Genomic DNA, 19,394 nt, shown 5'->3' with positions numbered 1-19,394 from the left:
CTGTGGTAGAGCAAGAACAAGAGAGAATATCAGGAAACAATCTCGTGACAGTTTTCAGAACAAGGACATATGGATTTCTTCTCTTCCCTTTAAATATTACCATAGTTCACACTGCATGTGCCTTGAAGTTAAGTTGAAGAACTGCACATAGCACTTCTCCAGAAAGATGCAAAATTAAGATGTGCTCTAAAGAAAGAATGCCAGGAAATTGAAAGAGCATTTTTCCTTTTTAACTTATGTCTCTCAGATGCCTCCCACATAGGAGAGATTTATCACATTTATGTGCTCCACACGATTTCACATACAAAGGTTATTTTAATATATATATACAGTTTATACACACACACACACACACACACACACAAAATACACACATACATATTTTTACTATACTTTAAGTTGCCAACACCAAAATCTGCTAATATAGAAGAAATCTAAGTCAGAACATCTACCACAAGAATTGCTTGCAGTTTGCTCCCCACACCAGGTGGCACTAGACAGCTTTAGAGAAAGCCCTTCGAGGCCAGCATTCCCAACAAAATTGGCTTCCCCAGCTCTAAAGTACTTTGTAATACTCTTGCATCTTCTCTGCTCTTCTTCCTGCAGAAATCTAAGTAGCTTCCAAGCATTACATGTATATCAAAGAAACTGCGTATATATGCACTAAGAGTAGCAGGGATAAAGCAAAATTTATGAATTTTAATGTACTTTCAGCAGCTTACGTTCCCAAATGAACCTGTTTCCCTCCAAGAGCTTGTGGGCACAGCCTTTTGATGAATCTTAATAGCTGTTCTTTCCCAAAGGACACTCCTCAGTGCACAGTGTGCACCACTGTTCCAGAATCATTTTCAGACTTTGGGTAAAACAATTCACAACATGTACACAACGCCACACATCTGAAATCATAGTCCTCAAAATACAAAACGCTGCACTCTTTTGCTATTAGCCTGCAGCAATCTTTGTGCAAATGCAGACATTTACCTTTGGGTTTTCTTTCGTTGTTGTCAAGATTCAGAAACTTTCTGTCTCTCTCAGAGTCCTCGTTTCTCAGGCGGTTTAAAATCTCCTCCAGTGTTTTGACAATATCAGCAAATGAAGGACGCAACTTCGGATCCATCTGTGAATGCACAGAAATCAGATTGTTTCATGTGGGCTCATCCATGCTATTCTATCTACGGAGTTGACAGGGAGAAGAATAACTTGAAGGAACTGAGGAAATTCAAGACTGTGTTTAGGAGTGTGCTGTCATTTCAAAAAACCCACTACATAAAGCAAGAGGAAAAGCAGTGCTCTGTTCTAGTCCATGTCTATTACGCTTCTCACAGAACTATCAAGATGAAAACTTTCTATCATTCTATGACGGAGACAGTTGAAAAAGAAAAGGTGGCAACCTGTTAGATTCAGGGCTTATGAGAGGGGTTTTGTTTGTTACTAAGTTTTCCCATGTATTATATATTTATTTATTTTAGATGGTTAAATACAGTAGGTAGCACTGTCTAATTCGGCCGTTGAGAGTTAACCTCATTACACTATTAAAGAGATTCCACTTGACCTGATTCTTGCCTCCAGCCCTCTAAAGGCTTTTTCAGAGTGGACAAGCTCAGACATCACTGCTAGTCAAGGAAACAGTGATGCTTTGTAAGCAAGAAACCCCAGAAGCCTCCCTGATACTACCTTGCAGGTCCCTATGAGATGGATTTTTCTGAAAAGAACTGGTATGACTGGCAATGACAGAAGACCTTCTAGTAACATGGGGTGAAGGGCTGAAAATTTACAGATACATTGATAAACAAAACAGCAACAACAAAAATCACACTTGCTTTGAGGAACTCAAAAATAGAAATGAAGTTGTCCTAATGCAGCAGATGGAAATGCCTGGCATAAAAACCCATCATTTCCTGCTTTCCCAGTTTCACTGAAAAGGTAGGGCAAGAGAAAACACTAAAGCATATATTCTTTACTCTGACAAATGTAGATTTGTCTAATCTTTGGAAAGATTAGACAGTTGCTGCAAGCTGCAGAAAGAAAGAACAGGTCTCTATTTTAATAGTGCGAGGGAAGATCCGAACAGCAGCAGCAATGGAAAAGTGACTCAAAGCAAATTTGCCTTTTCCATTCCAAGCACTCAGCTGCTGATCAAATGGACTAGAAGGTTCTTCCTCACAGCTGCAGTTCTCCAGAGCTTAGCTCATGCTGGTAAGCCTTCTGCATGTTCTTGCAGGATTCATGCAAGTAGGCTTACAGTTGCTGGAGGAGCCATAAGTTTCAGACTTCCTTGCATATTCTTCTTCTAAAAAACACTCTTTATCAGCAAATTAAAGAACTCCAAAGAACTCTAAGTTCTAAAGAACTCACTACTCACACACATCTATTTTCACTGGTTTTCCGAGGTTGCCCTAAAATGTGTTTCCTTGCTCCAAGACTTTCCACATTAGCTCAGCTTATCAGGTTACACTAATTGTTCACCTAGTAAATAATGAAAATCTATATAAATATCTTTATCTAAGAGCAAATTATCACACAGATCACCTGCTACTGGAACACAACATGCTTCAGAAAATATAAGATGTAAGCCTCATTTATTTGCCACCTTTTCCTTCCTCTAGGCAAGTGGAAAGTTAGTTGCAGTATGTCCCACACTGAAATTAGCATACTAATGTCTTGATCACAAGACTGTCATTTCCAGGGCAAGGGACATTTATTAAGGAGATAGCATTGGATGATAATCAGTAGGAGAAAGTCCCTTTTCTCATGAGAACGTAAGACTCATTCCTCTTTTCTTCATTAGTACAGTTGCACTCTGGATTTCATCTGTGGTGGAAAACTGCTTTGGATTGTGTGTTGGATGCTGTAAGATTTCTGGGGAATACAATTGGGAGTTCAGATTTCCACAATTAAACTCCACTTCTACCTAAGCCCTTTACTGCTTACATAGTCACAACACTTTAGAAACATGAGTCAGGCATCACTTTCCTGGTGAAATAAGCTCCACTGTACTAAGGTGAAATTAGAGGGGTGAAGCAATTGGTTCAGAGCAAGTTCCACAAACATGTTCAACATTAATTTATGCTCTTCCACAATATGCGTTCTCAGCCTTACTCCACTTGCCACTTCAGTATGCACATGTGTAAAATGCATGTAAAAAGAGAGCTTGGGACAAAAATAATTATTAAAATCATGGATAGTGGGGACTGCTTCTCTCAGCAGCAGCACTGACATAAAAACAAAGTCTGAAAAACAGCAACAGAAATTAAAAAAAAGCCTGCTCTGAGAGTTTTCTTGCAAACACTCACTAGGACACAGTGCTATTATTAGTTCCAACAAAGCCTGGTTTTGGAGTCCTGAGCACAGTTTTGTGCAATAAACGTTCTAGAAGGTGTCTCAACTTCAGGTGAGACAAATGGACATTCCTAGCTTCAGCTGAATTCAGTGGAAGCTCATATTCTCTCACTTCAAAGGAATAGTAACATCTGTTACGAAATAACCCACATAAAGAGATGTACTTCCCTGTAATTTTCATGCTGAGGAGTCATGAAGGTATCCAGCACTATCACAACTTTACTCCAATAACCAGCAGAAAAATTTGCTCTAGACTGGACATTACCTTACTGGGTCCAAGCTTGGAGATTTTTCTGGAACACAGGCTAGACATTTGGGGGGTTATCTCTCTTTTTATAAAGCAGCAGAAAAACTTCCCAGTAATTTAGAGCCTGTTCTTTGTTTGCCTGTCCCCATTTTGTCCTCTCTGTTTATGAGTGCAACCCAAAATTCTTTCCTCACAGCTCAGTAGGCCTGTGCACAATAACAGCTGGAGTTTGTCAGCCCGATGGCCAGCCAGCGTCAATAACACACAACTGGTTACGATCAGCCTGAGCAGTCTGCAAGAAGCTGTTCAGTGTGCCAGACCTGTTTGTTTGGTATGACAGAACATAGAACAGCAAAAGCACGAGTCAGACCCTCTTGCAAGGGGAAAGAAAAGGGTATAAAGACTGTCAGGGACACTGTGTTACATATGTACACTGCTTTCATAGGCAAATCTGTCCTGTAAACCCCTTAAGCACAATCTTAGAAAGTCAGAGGGATTTAGGAAACTCCATTTTGGGCCTCTCCCCTCCGAGATACTCACATTACAGCAGTTGAAGGCCAGCTGGAGGAAGTCAGGGGGACAGTCTCCCACCATGTGCTGGAAGGCATCGTAATCTAATCCAAAATTCTGTACAAACAAGAACACAGCACGGAGAGCTGACATAAATCAGGACTGCCATCTGGCCCAAGGCATCCTCTTTTCAGGGGGTCCCCTTCATTGGGTTATCAGGAGTCATTATGAACACCATCTCTGAGTAGACTCAGAGAATTCTGAGAAAACTTCATGCACACTCCAAACTGCAACATTCCCAGTGGGGATTATTTGATATAAGATACCTGTAAGAGAATGAGCTGACTTCAAAGCCTAACTTTCTTCCTGGATTCATCTGCAATTCACTGAAATGTTGCCCCATGTGGATCTGGAAGCGATATCCTATACTATGATGTTTCACCATGGTGATTTTCAGTGTAAATTAACAGCCTTTTATAAAACCAGAAAATTCACAGTATCGAAAATTCACCAATTAAAACATTTTTTCAGTGGATGGTGCTACTAGGCTGGTGATCCAAGTGAGGCAGTTCTTCAGAAGCACTCCTCTGAGAAGGCCTGAAGGGCAGATGAACAAAAGGATCTCTTATACGCCATTGTTGAAGACGTAAGCATTTTCAGAACTGGAGGTGGGTAAACAATTCAGAGAACTTCTATGGAAGGCAAAAAGCTGCCTTGCAGATGGGACTAAGCCAAAAGGCAAGTGAAGAAAATAGAAGTATCTCCTTCAATTAGCTCATTTTAATTTAGATGGACAATGCTTAGCACAGCATGTAAAAATAAGGATGAACTTATTTTAGCTCCTGCTAACATCACAAAGCAGGGCTACTTCAAGGATGCAACGTTCCAGAAGTGCTCTGTTTGTAAACTGGGAAGAAGCTGATGTGAGCTATCACTACAAAAGGTCACTCCAACACCCTCAACGTTCAGCCAGTTTGGGGCAGGTCTGGAGTTTCTGAAAGGATTTCCAATAATGACTGTAGCTCTATAAAGTCTGTATGTTGAAATGTCTTCACTGGAACTTCTTTCAATAACAGCACAAAAGAAAAAAAGCCTTTTACAAGCTCTTTTTAATGTAACATCATACACATCACATCTTTGGCAGCAGTGCTATAAATTCTAAAGGCCAGCCATTATCACAGCATATTTATCACCTCCCACCAAACGTATAAAGGTAGCAACTTACCTCTGTGCGAGGGAGATAGTCTGGATCTGCCTGTATTCTTGCTATTATCTCACACAGAATTATACCATAAGAGAACACATCTGCCTAAAAGGAAAAAAATGAATAGCCATATGGTTCAGCTATGAATGCTCACCATTCTTATCTGCCACTGAGTTTCTTTTTGCCCCAAATGCTTATCAGAACAACTAAACCAACACCACAGCCTTACAACCACTGCATTATAACTAACATTTTCCATGTAAAGAAACATATCCTCACAACAAATTTCCATGAGGCTTAGTAACCATTTATCTGAGCATACCTGGAGACACACAGTTCCTCAGATTTCCACTCACCTGAATTTACCAAGCAATAAAATCTAGGGAAACACAGAATAAAGGTTTACAGAGCAGAAGCCTGCATCCCTTACGCCTTGGATATCAGGCAGGCTCATGCATTACTTTTACACTGACTTGATTCCTCCTTCATTCCCCATTACTGCAGGGTTAGCAAAGAACCTGGGTACTTTATTATTAATTTAGGTCAATTGGAACTCTTAGCAAAGCTTTTGAAACAGTAATGATTAGATTTATTACTGAGGTAATTACTGCTTTACTCTAAGTTTTAAATATCACCAATTAAACAGATACTGACTTCTAGCTAAAAAAAAAAAAAGGTACAGGATGTGGGCTTTATCATGAGAAGTCACAGCTGCAGTGCCAAACTACACTGTTCTAGATGGCTTTGCACACAGCAGAAAGAAAAAAAAAAACTATGTCAAGAGCAACTTTGCTGAAAAATATTTCTTCTAAAAAATCTAGTGTGATCTGATGTTCCCCTGCAAGAAGCACCAATGTCACAAACAGGAAGAACAACTGCCTTTGGAGAACAGTTTGTATCCAGGTGCATCATCTCTGAAAACTGTTTTTTGTTGTTGTTGTTTTTAACTAAGTTGTAAAAGTATACATGCAGATTTTTACTTCCATATAAATTTCACTAGATCATTGTCAGGGAAATAGCCTCAGTGTTGTATAGAAAAAAAACAAGTAAGCATCACTAGACATTTCTCAGGTCTGGTTAAATCAAGCTGTGTCAGGCAGACAAGCTATTATCATGCTTCAGCACATGGGACATTTCAGAGTAGAAACAGTGTAACAATGAATTATGTTAAAGGTACTTCAATTCTGCATGAAAACCATGCCATGAATTAACATTACTAGTTGTTCAACTCACACCATTCCTTCTGAATGACCCACCAAGGATAGAAATGTCACAAAAAAATATTACACAAATCTAAAATATCGTATACATATATTGCAGAGAAACACTTGACAGCTAAAGTGCATTTATATGTACCTACCTTTTCATTGTAAGGTTCATCTCTGAGAACTTCTGGTGCCATCCAGAAAGGTGACCCCACCACTGGTAACTTCTCGCTGCGCACAGACATGGATATCAGAGAGGGTAGCAGGAAGAGAGGGAACAACCATTAATGAATGGCTCTCATTGAGACACTGCTATAAACTTTCCATAACTGCGAGCATCTACAGAAACTTCAACCATGGTGAAGTCTATACAAGTGCCTTCCATCACACTGTGTTTCACTCTGATTTCCTACTGGAATTACTGGAACATTTGATAACAGGAGGAGAAAGTGAAAGAAACACAAGATTTTGGACTATTAATCAAAATATTGTATTTCCAGTTCCAAAGTGTCTGAATATATATATTTTTAAATAATTATTGTTAAATAACTATTGTTTTATCTTTAAGTCACAGATTTCAAGCTTTCATTTCTGAACTCTTGGTGGAATGAGCTCCTTCAACTACATTTAAAAAGCCATGTACAGATCAGTTTCTGACTGGATGGCAAGCACTCTGCTCAGCAGAAGATGCAATTATCCCTACACGCGTATCCATAAGCAGTTCTGAAGCATTCAGCACAGCCTGCTTGCAAACATACTTCATCAACATGAATGCAAGCCTTCAGACCTCCCAGGCTGTAGTTTTAGGATATGTGCAGTTTAATAACTGCGTATCTTGGATCATCTTTGTTGTTCTCTTTGCAGTCTTAAGAGCTGGAAGGCTTTTATTTATTTTTACGTGGAAGCACACACCACAGAAAATTTGACTGCATATTTACCAGTCAGAATAGTCTGAAATATACAGGTCAATATACAGATGAGAGAACTATTAAACCCTCGACCTCCCTAACAGAGGGATGACAAAAGGACTATTTCCAATTGTGACAATAGCTTGTGACAGTTACCTGTGCACTCCTCAAATGAGTTAAGATTACAGCTTCATTCTACAGAGAGCAAAGTGATGAGTTGCTATTATATTAGCATCTCTCCTTTATAAAATTCAATCTTTAACATTGAAGTTACAGAGAAAAAAAATAGTGGAATCCCACTGACTGTTGTTTACAAGGTTGGAGAGGAGCTCATTATAGTTAATTTGGAATCAATAGAGAATATTTATTATAAACTCAGCCCAATCCAAAATGCTGGACAGTACTTATTTGTTAATAGAATATATATATATATTTTTTTTTTTTAAACAAAAATTCCCAAATACCTGCCTGGAAGATCTGCTGAAAAACATGGGCAAATCCTTTATTCATTAAAGCACTTTTAGAGAATAAATTACACCACTAAACCAGAATGGACAATCACTAGAACACCAGTGGAACACCAGTGGTCACCCAGTCTGCAGTTCTAGGCTGAAGACTGAGGGCATTCATTACAAATTTTGCAAAAATGGCCTCAGGAATCCAGCTTAACACACCTTCTGATCTGCAACAACACTGCAGCTCTCACTGTATTTTTGATTAGTTCATGTACCTGTGATCTGGAATTTTCTCTGCTAAACCAAAGTCTCCCACTATTGCTGAGTATCCATTCTCATCGTGTTTTATTAAGCAGTTCTGGAGAAAAAAAAAAAAAAAAAAAGAAGAAAACAGAGTTATTATCTGGGCATGAAACTCATATACTATTTATCTCATTTTGTTTAAGTCTGGCATGAGATCACGAGAGATAATTCGGAGGACATTCATTCAAGGAAGAGAGCTTTTCTCTGAAAGCACCCACCCTCTTCCCATACTCTCCGCTCTGTACTGTCACATATCTGTCAATCTTAAGATGCTGCAAGCAGCCTTATACTTCGTTAATAATCCACTTTAAAACTTGCTGAAAAAACCAGCAGCCATCAGCAGCACATACCAGCTAGGTTCTAGTGAGATTTCAGATGATTTAATTCCCTTACTACTCAAGTATGCAATCCATGCAGCTCATCTTCACATCTTAAATTTCCCTTCAGGTCCAGTTTGCCTGGGCCTGACCAGAATACAAGAGCAGAACGATGCCTTTGTACATTTTGCTATATTGACTACTTAAAAGGAATCAACTGCTTTGCAACAAAATTCCATCAGAAAACACAAGATGTGGCAAAGCTACACATGCTTTGTAAGTCTCAAATAAAATTCTTTACTCTACGTTGCATCACCAAGGAAAAGGACCTGGGGGTGCTGGTAGATGACAGGTTGGCCATGAGCCAGCAGTGTGCCCTGCTGGCCAAGAAGGCCAATGGAATCCTGGGGTGCGTTACCAGGAGCGTGGCCAGCGAGTCGAGGGAGGTGATCCTCCCCCTCTACTTTGCCCTGGTCAGGCCTCACCTGGAATACTGTATCCAGTTATGGGATCCCTGGTACAAAAAAAAGACAGGGATCTTCTGGAGAGAGCCCAGCAGAGGGCCACAAAGATGATAAAGGGCCTGGAGCATCTCCCCTGTGAGGAAAGGCTGAGCGACCTGGGTCTGTTCAGCCTTGAGAAAAGAAGACTCAGAGGTGATCTTATTAATGTTTATAAATATCTTAAGTGTGGGAGTCAAAGGGACATGGCCAACCTCTTTTCAGCAGTCTGTGGGGACAAGACAAGAGGAATGGCCACGAATGGAACATAGGCAGTTCTGCACCAATACGCAAAGGAACTTTTTCACAGTGAGGGTAATGGAGCACTGGAACAGGCTGCCCAAGAAGGTTGTGGATTCCCCTCTGGAGATAGTCAAGACTCACCTGGATGCCTACTTGTGCAGCCTGCTGTAGGGAGCCTGCTTTGCAGGGGGGCTGGACCTGAAGATCCCTAGAGGTCTCTTCCAACCTCAACGATTCTGTGATCAAACATGATTTAAGGGAAAAGGCTATAGTAGGAAAAAGCTGTCCATCTCTTCCTTTGGAACGCCCCTCCCTCAGGTAACTCTGGTCTGGCAGCATCACATCACATACAAGGCACTACCCACTTATACTTATTATTTATTTACAACTCTACAGAACATGCTTTGACTATTCCACATCTTTTCCCTTCCAACCAAATAAATTAATAGTCGACTTCCTGAAACCTTTTTTCCTGTCTTACAGTAGGTGGGGCAAGACGGCACTCATTCCCTCAGCGCACGCATCCTCCTGCAGGCAGCACAAAGCAGCGACAGGCAGCAAAGCCACTGCCGGAGCGGCACCCTGCATTCATTAGCTGAACAGCAGGAACCGCTTTCCAGCTTTATTGTGCCGGGACGTACAAAAGCCCCTCGCTGACCCCAGAGGATTAGCTTGTCTGTATAATGAAGCTACCAAAAAAAGTGAGTTCCTTGTCTAAAAGATCAAGTTCGGGTCATTACTGTTTACATATTCAGAGCTGACTGTGGCTCAGGCCACGAAGTGAGTTTTCTTCCTGCCAATTACAACGTGAAGTGAGACGCTCACAACCACGTAAAACACATCTCAGCCCCGAGGTGCAAAGTTCTGTTTGTTCAGCATGACTCGAGTACAATAAGAACAGTTACTCTGGGGATTCATAAACATGTACAAAGTTAAACCAACCATGCTTGTCCAGAGAGCAGTAAAGCTTCTCAGTTATGGGCTTTGTTATCTTTTATCAAAGAGCACATTCATTCGGTTTGCTCTGTTCAAACATTTGCTTGCTGTAAGTGGACTTAGCAGAGAAGGATAAAACTTTCCTGAAACATCTTACCCAAATGATTCAGCCATGGGGAATTTCATTGTGTGCCACAGAAACAAGCCCGCAAGGACAGCAGAGGTCTGACAGTGCACACGAATGCTGACAGTGAACTACATGAACCTGTATTGAGTTGAGTTTTCTGACAGATTTTTCAGTGATCAAAGATGTTTCATAATTTTATATTTTCAAAAAAGATTCATAATTCAAAATATTTGTTTTTGAAATCTATGTTCCCCTCTTGCATTAACTTTGTTTACATGTTGCTTATTTTGAGTAGCAAAACCGCAGTAGCTCATTCTATAATCTGGGTTTGTGTATTAGGGCTATTCACCATTAACCCTCAAACAGCAAACATTTCAGACAAATATTTCAATTCAGACCACAAACTATTCTCAGCATATCTGAAAACCTGCAGAAACAGTTCTATACTGAGCTTTGGATTTGCAATGATCTACAGGGCTGCTCTGATAACAAAAGGATGCTAAAACACAACGTAAACGTGACAGAAATTTTTCCTTCAGCTTCTCACCGTTACAGAATCCCATCCCATTTGACATAACAATTACTGAGGATGGAACAACCCTATCCCCACAGTGAGCCCCAGGCAGTCTCAACTCTCAGGTGCAGCATTATTCCCAGATAAATCATAAATTAAACCAGCAGAGCACGCAACGCAGCTGCCAGATAATGCTACCTGACAGCCCTGAGCTCCTTCCCGGCTGAGCTGAGGTGAAGTCTGGCTCCCCTTCAGCACGAGCTTTTTGAGATGTCAAACAGGAGTGACATCCCACTCCACCTGCCGACCCATCAGCTCCAGAGAGAACAGGAGGGCACCACCAGGAACAGAGGAGAGCTCAGGGTTACATTTCTGATACAAAACGCTGGACAAATGCTCCACTGTGGGGGCTGCACAGTGTTAAATGACGTAAATAAGGCTAAGCTGTTCTCTATCACTAATGGGAATCTGTCTTTTTTCTGCATTTCTAAAGTATCTGAATTCACTAACACGTGTTCCAGTACAGTAAGGATGAAAGCCTATTCCTACAGAAATCAGTAGGTAAGGCCCTTCCGAGGATACCAGTGAGACCAGATGTCACTTTTAAAGCCCACCCTGCTCATTACTGTTTAGCAGACAGTGATGCTTTGCTCTGTATGAGGTTCTCTGCATGTTCCAGGAAGCAGCACCAGCACACTCCTCCTGCAGCCTTCCCACCTTTATAAAACCATTACATAACACTGCACCAAATTCACAGCATGGACAGTTTAGTTACCAGATCTAAGATGCAATTCACGGAAAGGTCACTCAGAGCCTACGGTAAGTAGTAACTGGTTGTTCATGCGCACTCAGCAAAAGGCATTTCTCACCACTCACATTCTGCTACCAAGATAAATCAGGATCAAAAATGAGACAAAGCTTCATTAGAGACTGAAAGGTTGTAGAGAAGTTTTAAATTTAAGCTAGTTTGTATTCGAGTAGGGAAAGCACAGCCTCACATGCCGCATCCTTTCTACTATGTGATACTTCTCAGTTTCTACCAAAAAACCACACGTATCAATTGGCTAAGAAGTTTAATTACTAGAATTGAGCACAGAGACACAAGAGTTCAATCTCCCCTCTAGTATAAGGGACAGCTTCAGAAACTGCCCATGAGATAAAATGTCAAGCAGCTTTACAACATGGTCTTTAAGAAAACTTGTTTGACTTTACTATTGTGCTGTTTGTATAAGCTGCAAGGCAATAAAACACAAAGACCTTCTCAAGCTCTCTTTGGAGCTCAGCATAAAGGATATTCTTTCCTTGGGCAGCTCACACGATCAGAGACGGCAGCATTTGACTTCAGTTGGGTTCCTGAGGCTTTTTCCCCTGAAATGGTGATCACATCAGTTCTTCCTGAGGCAATCTCTGTACACAAGCTGGGAGGACTCTGTACATGAGTCCGAAAGAGTTAACAGAGCTGTTTATGTAGAGACAGATGTGAAAGAATATAAAGCCCCCTTTGTGTGTTACAGGAGCTTAACATCTGCTTTGTACAGCATAATCCTGCTAAGATGAATGCAATATTCTACTCTCCCTTTTACACAAACAAAACCAAAAATAGACTGAAAAGTTTTGGAGTTAAAAATAAGTTTAGCTGAAGAAACCCCATTGTTTTATTTTAAGATATGACATACAAGCTTAACTCTGAGATTTTACTGCATGCCAGAAAACACAGAAATACTACCAACATGTCATTTCCAAAGCTCTGAAGAATGTCACTGAATTAAAACACTTCAATGTATCACCTGTTTTTTTTTAAAGAGCCGTCCCTTAGCAGAAACATCACTGACAATTAAATGTGCAAAAGGAAGTTTACAACACCATACACATTTTTAAACAAAACCAGTATGTTTCGGAGACGGTCTCCAGTTGGGCCCCAAAGTACCAGTAAAAGTTCAGTATTATTGTAGAAGTAATCCTCTGCAACAGCTAATTTTTCCATTGCAAACCCTCTCCTGCAGTGCAAAATACCCAGGCGACAGCTTACTGGAGCACAAAGGGGACCTCACAACAGCAGCAGCAAGTATAAGACTCATCAGACAAAGGTCCTGTTCATTGCCTGGATTTTGTTTTGAGCAAGAAAATGGCATACAACATAGGAAGTCAAGGTATGTCACTTTCAAGGCCAAAGGCAATGAATTTATCTTACACCAGATGGTCCACAGAAACTGCATACACACATTTCTCTCCTATAGGAACTGAGATCACTCCTCTCTCAGCAAGAGAAGGGTAAGCTATTACACATTTACTGGGAAGTGAAAGCATATCTTGGCAAAAATAACCACACACATACCCTGGCCTAGAGATTACAATTCCTTCAGAGATTTTATCACTCATGGAGCTTACCCAAACTGCTCACAACCTACTATTGATTATAAGAGCTTGTTTTCAGCTAAGGCATTTGTTTGGGAAGTTCTCAACAAAATATTAGCCTATGGTATTAGACTCAGATTTGACATGCTCTCAACTTCAACAAGACCTCTGCATGCCAAAAGTAGACTAGAACAGGTTATGTTCAGTGTAGGGAATGTGAAAGAGGGAATTAGGTGACAAGACCAACTAGAAGTCCAAGCTAGAGGCTGGCAGGGACCGACTGAGGGTCTTCAGTTAGGTTCTTGGAGCAGGAGATAATGAGCAAAGCCTTTTACTAAGACATAAGAGAGGTGGAAATGGCAAAGAAGTAAGGAGAAGGAACAGAGCTCACTTGGAGCAGAACAGTGGGAGACTTAGAAATAGCCAAACATACTGAAGACCAGAATGTAGAGAGATGGCTTAGATAAAGCTTCAAGCAGAAACACTAAGAGGAGAGCAACTACAGGCAGCTGAACAAGGAGACTGAACCACAGGGCTGGAAGTAAGAGCTGGGAGAAAAAAGAAAAAGAAAAAAAAGGAAAAACCTGTAAATAAGGATGAAGAGCCTGAGTATTGGCTGATACTGTATGCTAACAGAAAAGAAGTGATAGTTACAGAGTAGATATGATGCCCCAGAAAGGGCAGACAGCTAGATGTTAGCTTCTCACTGCCAAGGAGAATTCCTGCTCCTCTCTCTACTCCCGCTCTGTAGCAGAACCACGTATTAATAATACTAATTCACAACAGCACTAAATATTTCTAAAAACAGTAACTAATGCGTGAAGATTGTTAGCTAAAGTAACTAAAAGACACCTCTGCCATGCATCTCAGACTTCTAACCTTGTAAAATAATTTAATAATGTCACTGTTTGTTTGTTTTTCCAGTTCGGGTTTTGTGTTGTATGTTTTGCGTGTATTTTATCACAGGCAGTTGTACATAAATTAAACTGCATTAAAAAAAAACAACGTTATACGAAAGACAGGATGTGAGAACTTTCATCCTTCCCCTTCTGTACATGAACTAAGGTAAAAGCCTTTAATTACAGGATCATACAGCCCATTTTCCAACTGGCATACTTGTTTTCTAGTGCGTACAATAGGTTCAAATAGATGAGTTTGGATTGTACGTAGAACACTTGGGTCTGTTGTTTTCAGGAACCCAATCACTCTTGCAATGGAAACAGGAGGATGAGAGAAAGGTTGGGAAGAGGTGAAAAAGAAAGGCTGTGTTAGAAATGAAGGTCTTCAGTCTCATGGTTAAGGACACTGTGTTGTTGCTCCAGGATTTGGATTCTGTCCCTCCTTGGCACCACTGGAGGATTCTGCAATGAAATCTAGTTTAACAAAAATATTTCAGGGACCGATGCTAATCTGTCACTTTCATTGCTGCAAGAAGCAAAACCTGACTATTTTATAAGTGCTGCATACATCCATTGTCCCTGAGGCAAGCACACTGCCTTGAACTTACATAAGTCTAAAATACCAAATACCCCAAACGGTCTCAAAACACCAAATATTGACCAATATACTTGCTTTTCATCTCAGTAAAACTGAGTTTATTCATCTCTCTTATCTCAGAGATACTGCAGGTATAAATTCTCTGACAATCAAGCAATCACTGCTGTAAGTTTCCAAAGAAATTAACAACACTTGAGAGCAAGATTTGTCTATGAAAAAAAATACAGTGTAAACAAGGTGCTGAAAGAACTCTGTGTAGTGAAAAGGCATTTATTTGAAGGGGCAAGGATTTCGCTGCGTTCTTTTTGCGGACTGAATATTCTTCCCCATAATTTCTCAAACATGATATTTTAATGGCAGGTAACAGCAGACAGAAAGCTGAGAAACTAAGTTGGATTAAGTAAAGCTTTGTCACAATTCACTGACTCTTATCACTATATTCCCGTGTTTCACATTATGATTTCGCTTTACCGACAGCATCTCCTATGACTAAGGCTGTCAGAGTCTTCAGAATCTAGAAATCTAAAGAACTAAAAGACGAAGAAAAGCCTCGTGATTCCAGGACACAAATCCTCTGCAATCCTCTGCAGAATAAGAAATGATTCACAGGGCTTGCAACAATACGGACAGGGAACGAGCCAAAGAGGCTGGCTGTCATAACCCATCTATGGCTGCATGCTTAATCTTCGCATCAATCTTTTCATGACAAGTGAAAAGTGAGGACACCATATTGGCTTACAAAACCCTGCCTTGGCTTACAAGTCACCCTGCCCACACACCTACCATCTGCAGGCTGGGAGCAGCCAATCCAACTGCCCAGCTCCTGGCAGACCCAAGCTAGGCTGTTGCTGTCGATCAGGGCAGATCAACCTGATCAGCTAGAGGGCTACAGCGCAGCGCTGCCCACAACATGGCGCTGCCCAGACAGCTGGTATTTCCCCCTCCCCTAACAAGACTCCCACTCTGACAAAAGGGCAACAGGAAGGGCACAAACAGCATGGCAGGCTTGACATCCCCTGTGGGCTGCCACATTGACTACACTGACCTACATCTACTCCTTGCTACCATTCTTTCCCTCTGGCTTTCTGCAATGCTATTAACTCTGTGCTGCTACTGTCCACGTGGAGCAATTAGGAACAGAGATCATCCTGCCATAAACTCATTGTCAAAAACAATTATTTTTTCAATCCTAGATTGACAGGGAACATGGACTGTCCTTTCCAAGCCTCTGTGGATCCAGTTCTTGTACACATATAATGCTACAGCCAGAGCAAGACAACTCTGCTGCTGTAACTGACAGAACAAACTTCATGCATTCACACAACCTCTTACAGGGAGCTGCAGGAATTCCAAGTGCTGCCAGAAACAGGAAGAAAGGCAGAAGTACAGGTCAACTAATAGAGAATATTTATTTAAGCAAAATTCATACTGGAGAGATAATTTCCAGTGGATAAAAGTGCACCATGTAAATCAAAAAGACACTCCCACACAGCAAATCCAGTTCATATTTCAGTTAAGGTCCTTACATTTTTAGAAAAATACCTTCCTCTTCACTTCAAACTCGTGTTTGTTCTGAGTTCTTTACATGTCTGCATCGTTAATCACATGAGGGCAAAGACAAGGAAGTCATCACACCAATTACTGAAGCTCAGTGAAGAAGGAAGCTCAATACAGGACACTATTCAATCTACCCTTGGCCAATCCAAATCACAAGCTCTCCTCCACGGAAGAAGCCTCTCAAATCTTCTTCCACTTCACTCACACGCTGTTTAGTAGAAAGAACGGAAGACAATTTATCCCACCAGCTGCACAAACCTGGTAAAACACAAAATCTGTTTCCTCCAACAGCAGCCAAAAGCCAAAGCTGAAAATTTCTTAGGATTTCTTACTTCCTGTGGTCACTGATGTGCTTGCTGGTGCACTGAGACCGCGCACTCTGCCCAGCAAACAATGACCTGCACCATCTCAGCAATGGATAACAGTGAAGCAATTGTTAGGGCAGCTCCAGAGAACTATATACAATCACACAAAGCCCTGAACAAAGGCATTCACTGAGGTCTCAGGAAATGGATTTTCATATGACTAGCCACCACAGTATGCATTTATGATAAATATTACAGGCAATCTCCTTAGTTCTCCTTGGCACTTTGGTTCCTTGCAGCAACTCTTCTTCCCCACTCTAAAGTGCTCCATATAATTCATCATGAACTGGGAACAAAAGGAAACACCACTTCGTCTTTTCAATTATTGTTACACATTTCTTACCTGCACGCTCCAAGGTGACTTAAATGGAGCTGTCGGAGTCTATCACATCAAAGTGACATGACATCAAGTCTGGGCATTTTGCATGAATTTGATGTTCTTGAATTCAACACCCTTCATTTGAAAGGCCATCCAAAGAAGCACTCTACAGTTTCAGTTAAACTGGTATGTGAAATAAGTGTTTCACTCCTTTTGTGTTTGGTTTTGTGTTTTTGTTGTTTTTTTGGTTTGGTTTGGTTTTTTTTTTTTACTCTTTTCTAAATGCAATCCTTCATTTGTTTAACAATGCACTGAGATAGATTTAAGAAAACTAGATGAAAGACTAGCAGTCACTCAAGTTTGAAACACACTGTACTTAATTTTTGTTTGTAAAATGTGTCTCTAGTCTTAAAAAAAAAATTCCCCTTTAGCTAGGATAACATTTTTCTGGATGCTTTTGGTTGAAGTGGCATTATAAAGTTTTTACAAGAACAATTCTGGAATACTTTCATGTTGTAAGTCTTAAGTAAGCTTAAATAGGACAGCAAAGCCCTCAATCACAGGCTGCAATGGTCCAGTGTGAATACTGGAGCAACTGGTTCATAGGGCTTAGTACTTGAACTAGCTAACCACCTCAGCCAACTAAACCCATACAAGTTGTCATGAAAGCAGTATAAGCAACGCTTTTGAGGAAGATTTTAAACCTGTAAACTTCATTTGAATTTGTTTCTTCCAATGTTTACAACTACTTAATATATAACAGTGCTTCCCTTCAGGAAGAAGAAAGAACCACACAATGAGTTATAGCACCTCCATTTCAAGTCCTCTTCATTTTACATACAGTACCTTGGATGTAAGGTCTCGATGGAAAATGCCTTTGTAGTGAAGATAACTGATTCCCATAGCGATGTCATATGCCAATTTCACCCTCACTGTCCAAGGCAGATGCTGGTTGCTGTCTAATAGCTGTTCCAGGTTTCCGTAGTTGATGTACTGAAATGACAAAACAACATTTGTATTAACTACACATATTGTCAGAAATGTAGAATTCATCATTACACAATTGCCTTCAGCTTGGCTACACATTAAAATTTTTTTTTTCTTAATTGCCAAGCAAGCAGGAAGTTTTCCAACCAACAGAGGCAGAAAATGTCTCCCTTCCCCACCCCTACCAATGCATTAACATTAAAGATGCACACAACAGCCACCACCACATTAACTCAGCGGTATTTAAATACTTGTATTTAATTAGACCCTTAAGAAACTCCTACAGTATAACACTACCCTCTCATTTCTGTGTATGGAAAATAAATGATGAAGAACTGGCTCTCAGGCAGAATAAAACAATGACAGGGTTAAGTATCCAAATGTAGGCCACAGAACCTGATCAGGTTTTCAGATTATCAATTCCCTGAACTGAAGCAACATCAAAGAAAAATATTACAATGTATTATGTAAGTCCAATTTTTTCATTCCTTTATCTATGTGCCTTCGTCAGCACAATTTGATTCCCAATGTGTTCAGTACATCGACTCCATCAGATGGAAGCCCCTATGAAAAAGAACCTGCGCTAAGTATAAGATAAATGTTACAGGGGACTGCAAAAGAAACCAGCACCCAAACAAATGCTACACAGTATGCACCAGGGCTAAGCCACAGCAACTCCACTGCCTCTCAAATCATCATTACAGCAATGGTGGACTTGTGCTTTATTCACCTTATACCATACTAACAGCTACGCTGTGTTTGAGCAGCTTCTTATTGCACTTCTCCACGTGCAACACATACAGACAAGCAGGCAACAACAACCCTGTTGCCCAGCGTTTGTTTTACTCCTTTTAAATACAAACCTTTGGCTGGATCGCTGTGCTGTGCTCTTGAGCAACCATTCAGGCAAAAGGTGAGCAGAAGAGTTACTTCATGGCAATCAGAGACTCTTCAAAGACAGCTGATTGACAGCTCCTACCTGGGCCAGATTTTAGAGGAGGTGTCAACTACCTGCTCTATCAGAGGCAACCTCAAATAAGTGGCCTGGGTATAGGAAATACTCCAATATTCAACAGTTACAAGTTCTTGCAGCCATTTCAAGACACACTGCCACATCCTTTGCAGGAGAAAAAGGACAGTGGTATACAAGATAGAATTTCAAAATAGTGTATACAGTTAACAGAATTGGGTGAGCCAAAAATTACTTGTATCTTACATTTAGGCAAGGGAAGCTCCTGAATTTGAAAGAATCTGACTGGTAGTTTAAAACGCACTGTCCTGTTTTAAATAGTACCATCTTTTAATCGAACTATTGCCTTTTGAGCTAGTATCAAGATGACTGTGCAGATAATTGTGCTTAGTGCACATCATTTCGCAAAATAAAATGCCTAATGGTCCCTCTCCAAAAATCTAAGTCAACAAGAGTTAACACACATGATGAAAATCAAATGTTTAGCACAGCTACAGCCCAAGCACTGCAGCCTGAGGGAGGGAGGGAAGGGCACT

At 40.6% G+C, this 19,394-nt stretch overlaps 1 protein-coding gene across 1 annotated transcript in view; it reads right to left on the bottom strand.

Moving 5' to 3' along the window:
- TESK2 (testis associated actin remodelling kinase 2) overlaps positions 1-19,394 on the bottom strand; it is a gene marked incomplete at both ends in the record, with an annotated part of 57,402 nt that overhangs the window by 2,044 nt on the left and 35,964 nt on the right. Inside the window, 6 exons of the mRNA XM_079536368.1 lie at positions 982-1,117; positions 4,127-4,213; positions 5,322-5,405; positions 6,661-6,736; positions 8,144-8,226; positions 17,748-17,894. Of these exons, the coding sequence (XP_079392494.1) occupies positions 982-1,117; positions 4,127-4,213; positions 5,322-5,405; positions 6,661-6,736; positions 8,144-8,226; positions 17,748-17,894 (613 nt within the window). The remainder of the gene's footprint in view (positions 1-981; positions 1,118-4,126; positions 4,214-5,321; positions 5,406-6,660; positions 6,737-8,143; positions 8,227-17,747; positions 17,895-19,394) is intronic.

The sequence above is a fragment of the Tetrao urogallus genome (assembly GCF_951394365.1).
Source record: "Tetrao urogallus genome assembly, chromosome: 5".
NCBI lineage: Eukaryota > Metazoa > Chordata > Aves > Galliformes > Phasianidae > Tetrao > Tetrao urogallus.
This window is presented reverse-complemented; position numbering and strand designations above follow the sequence as displayed.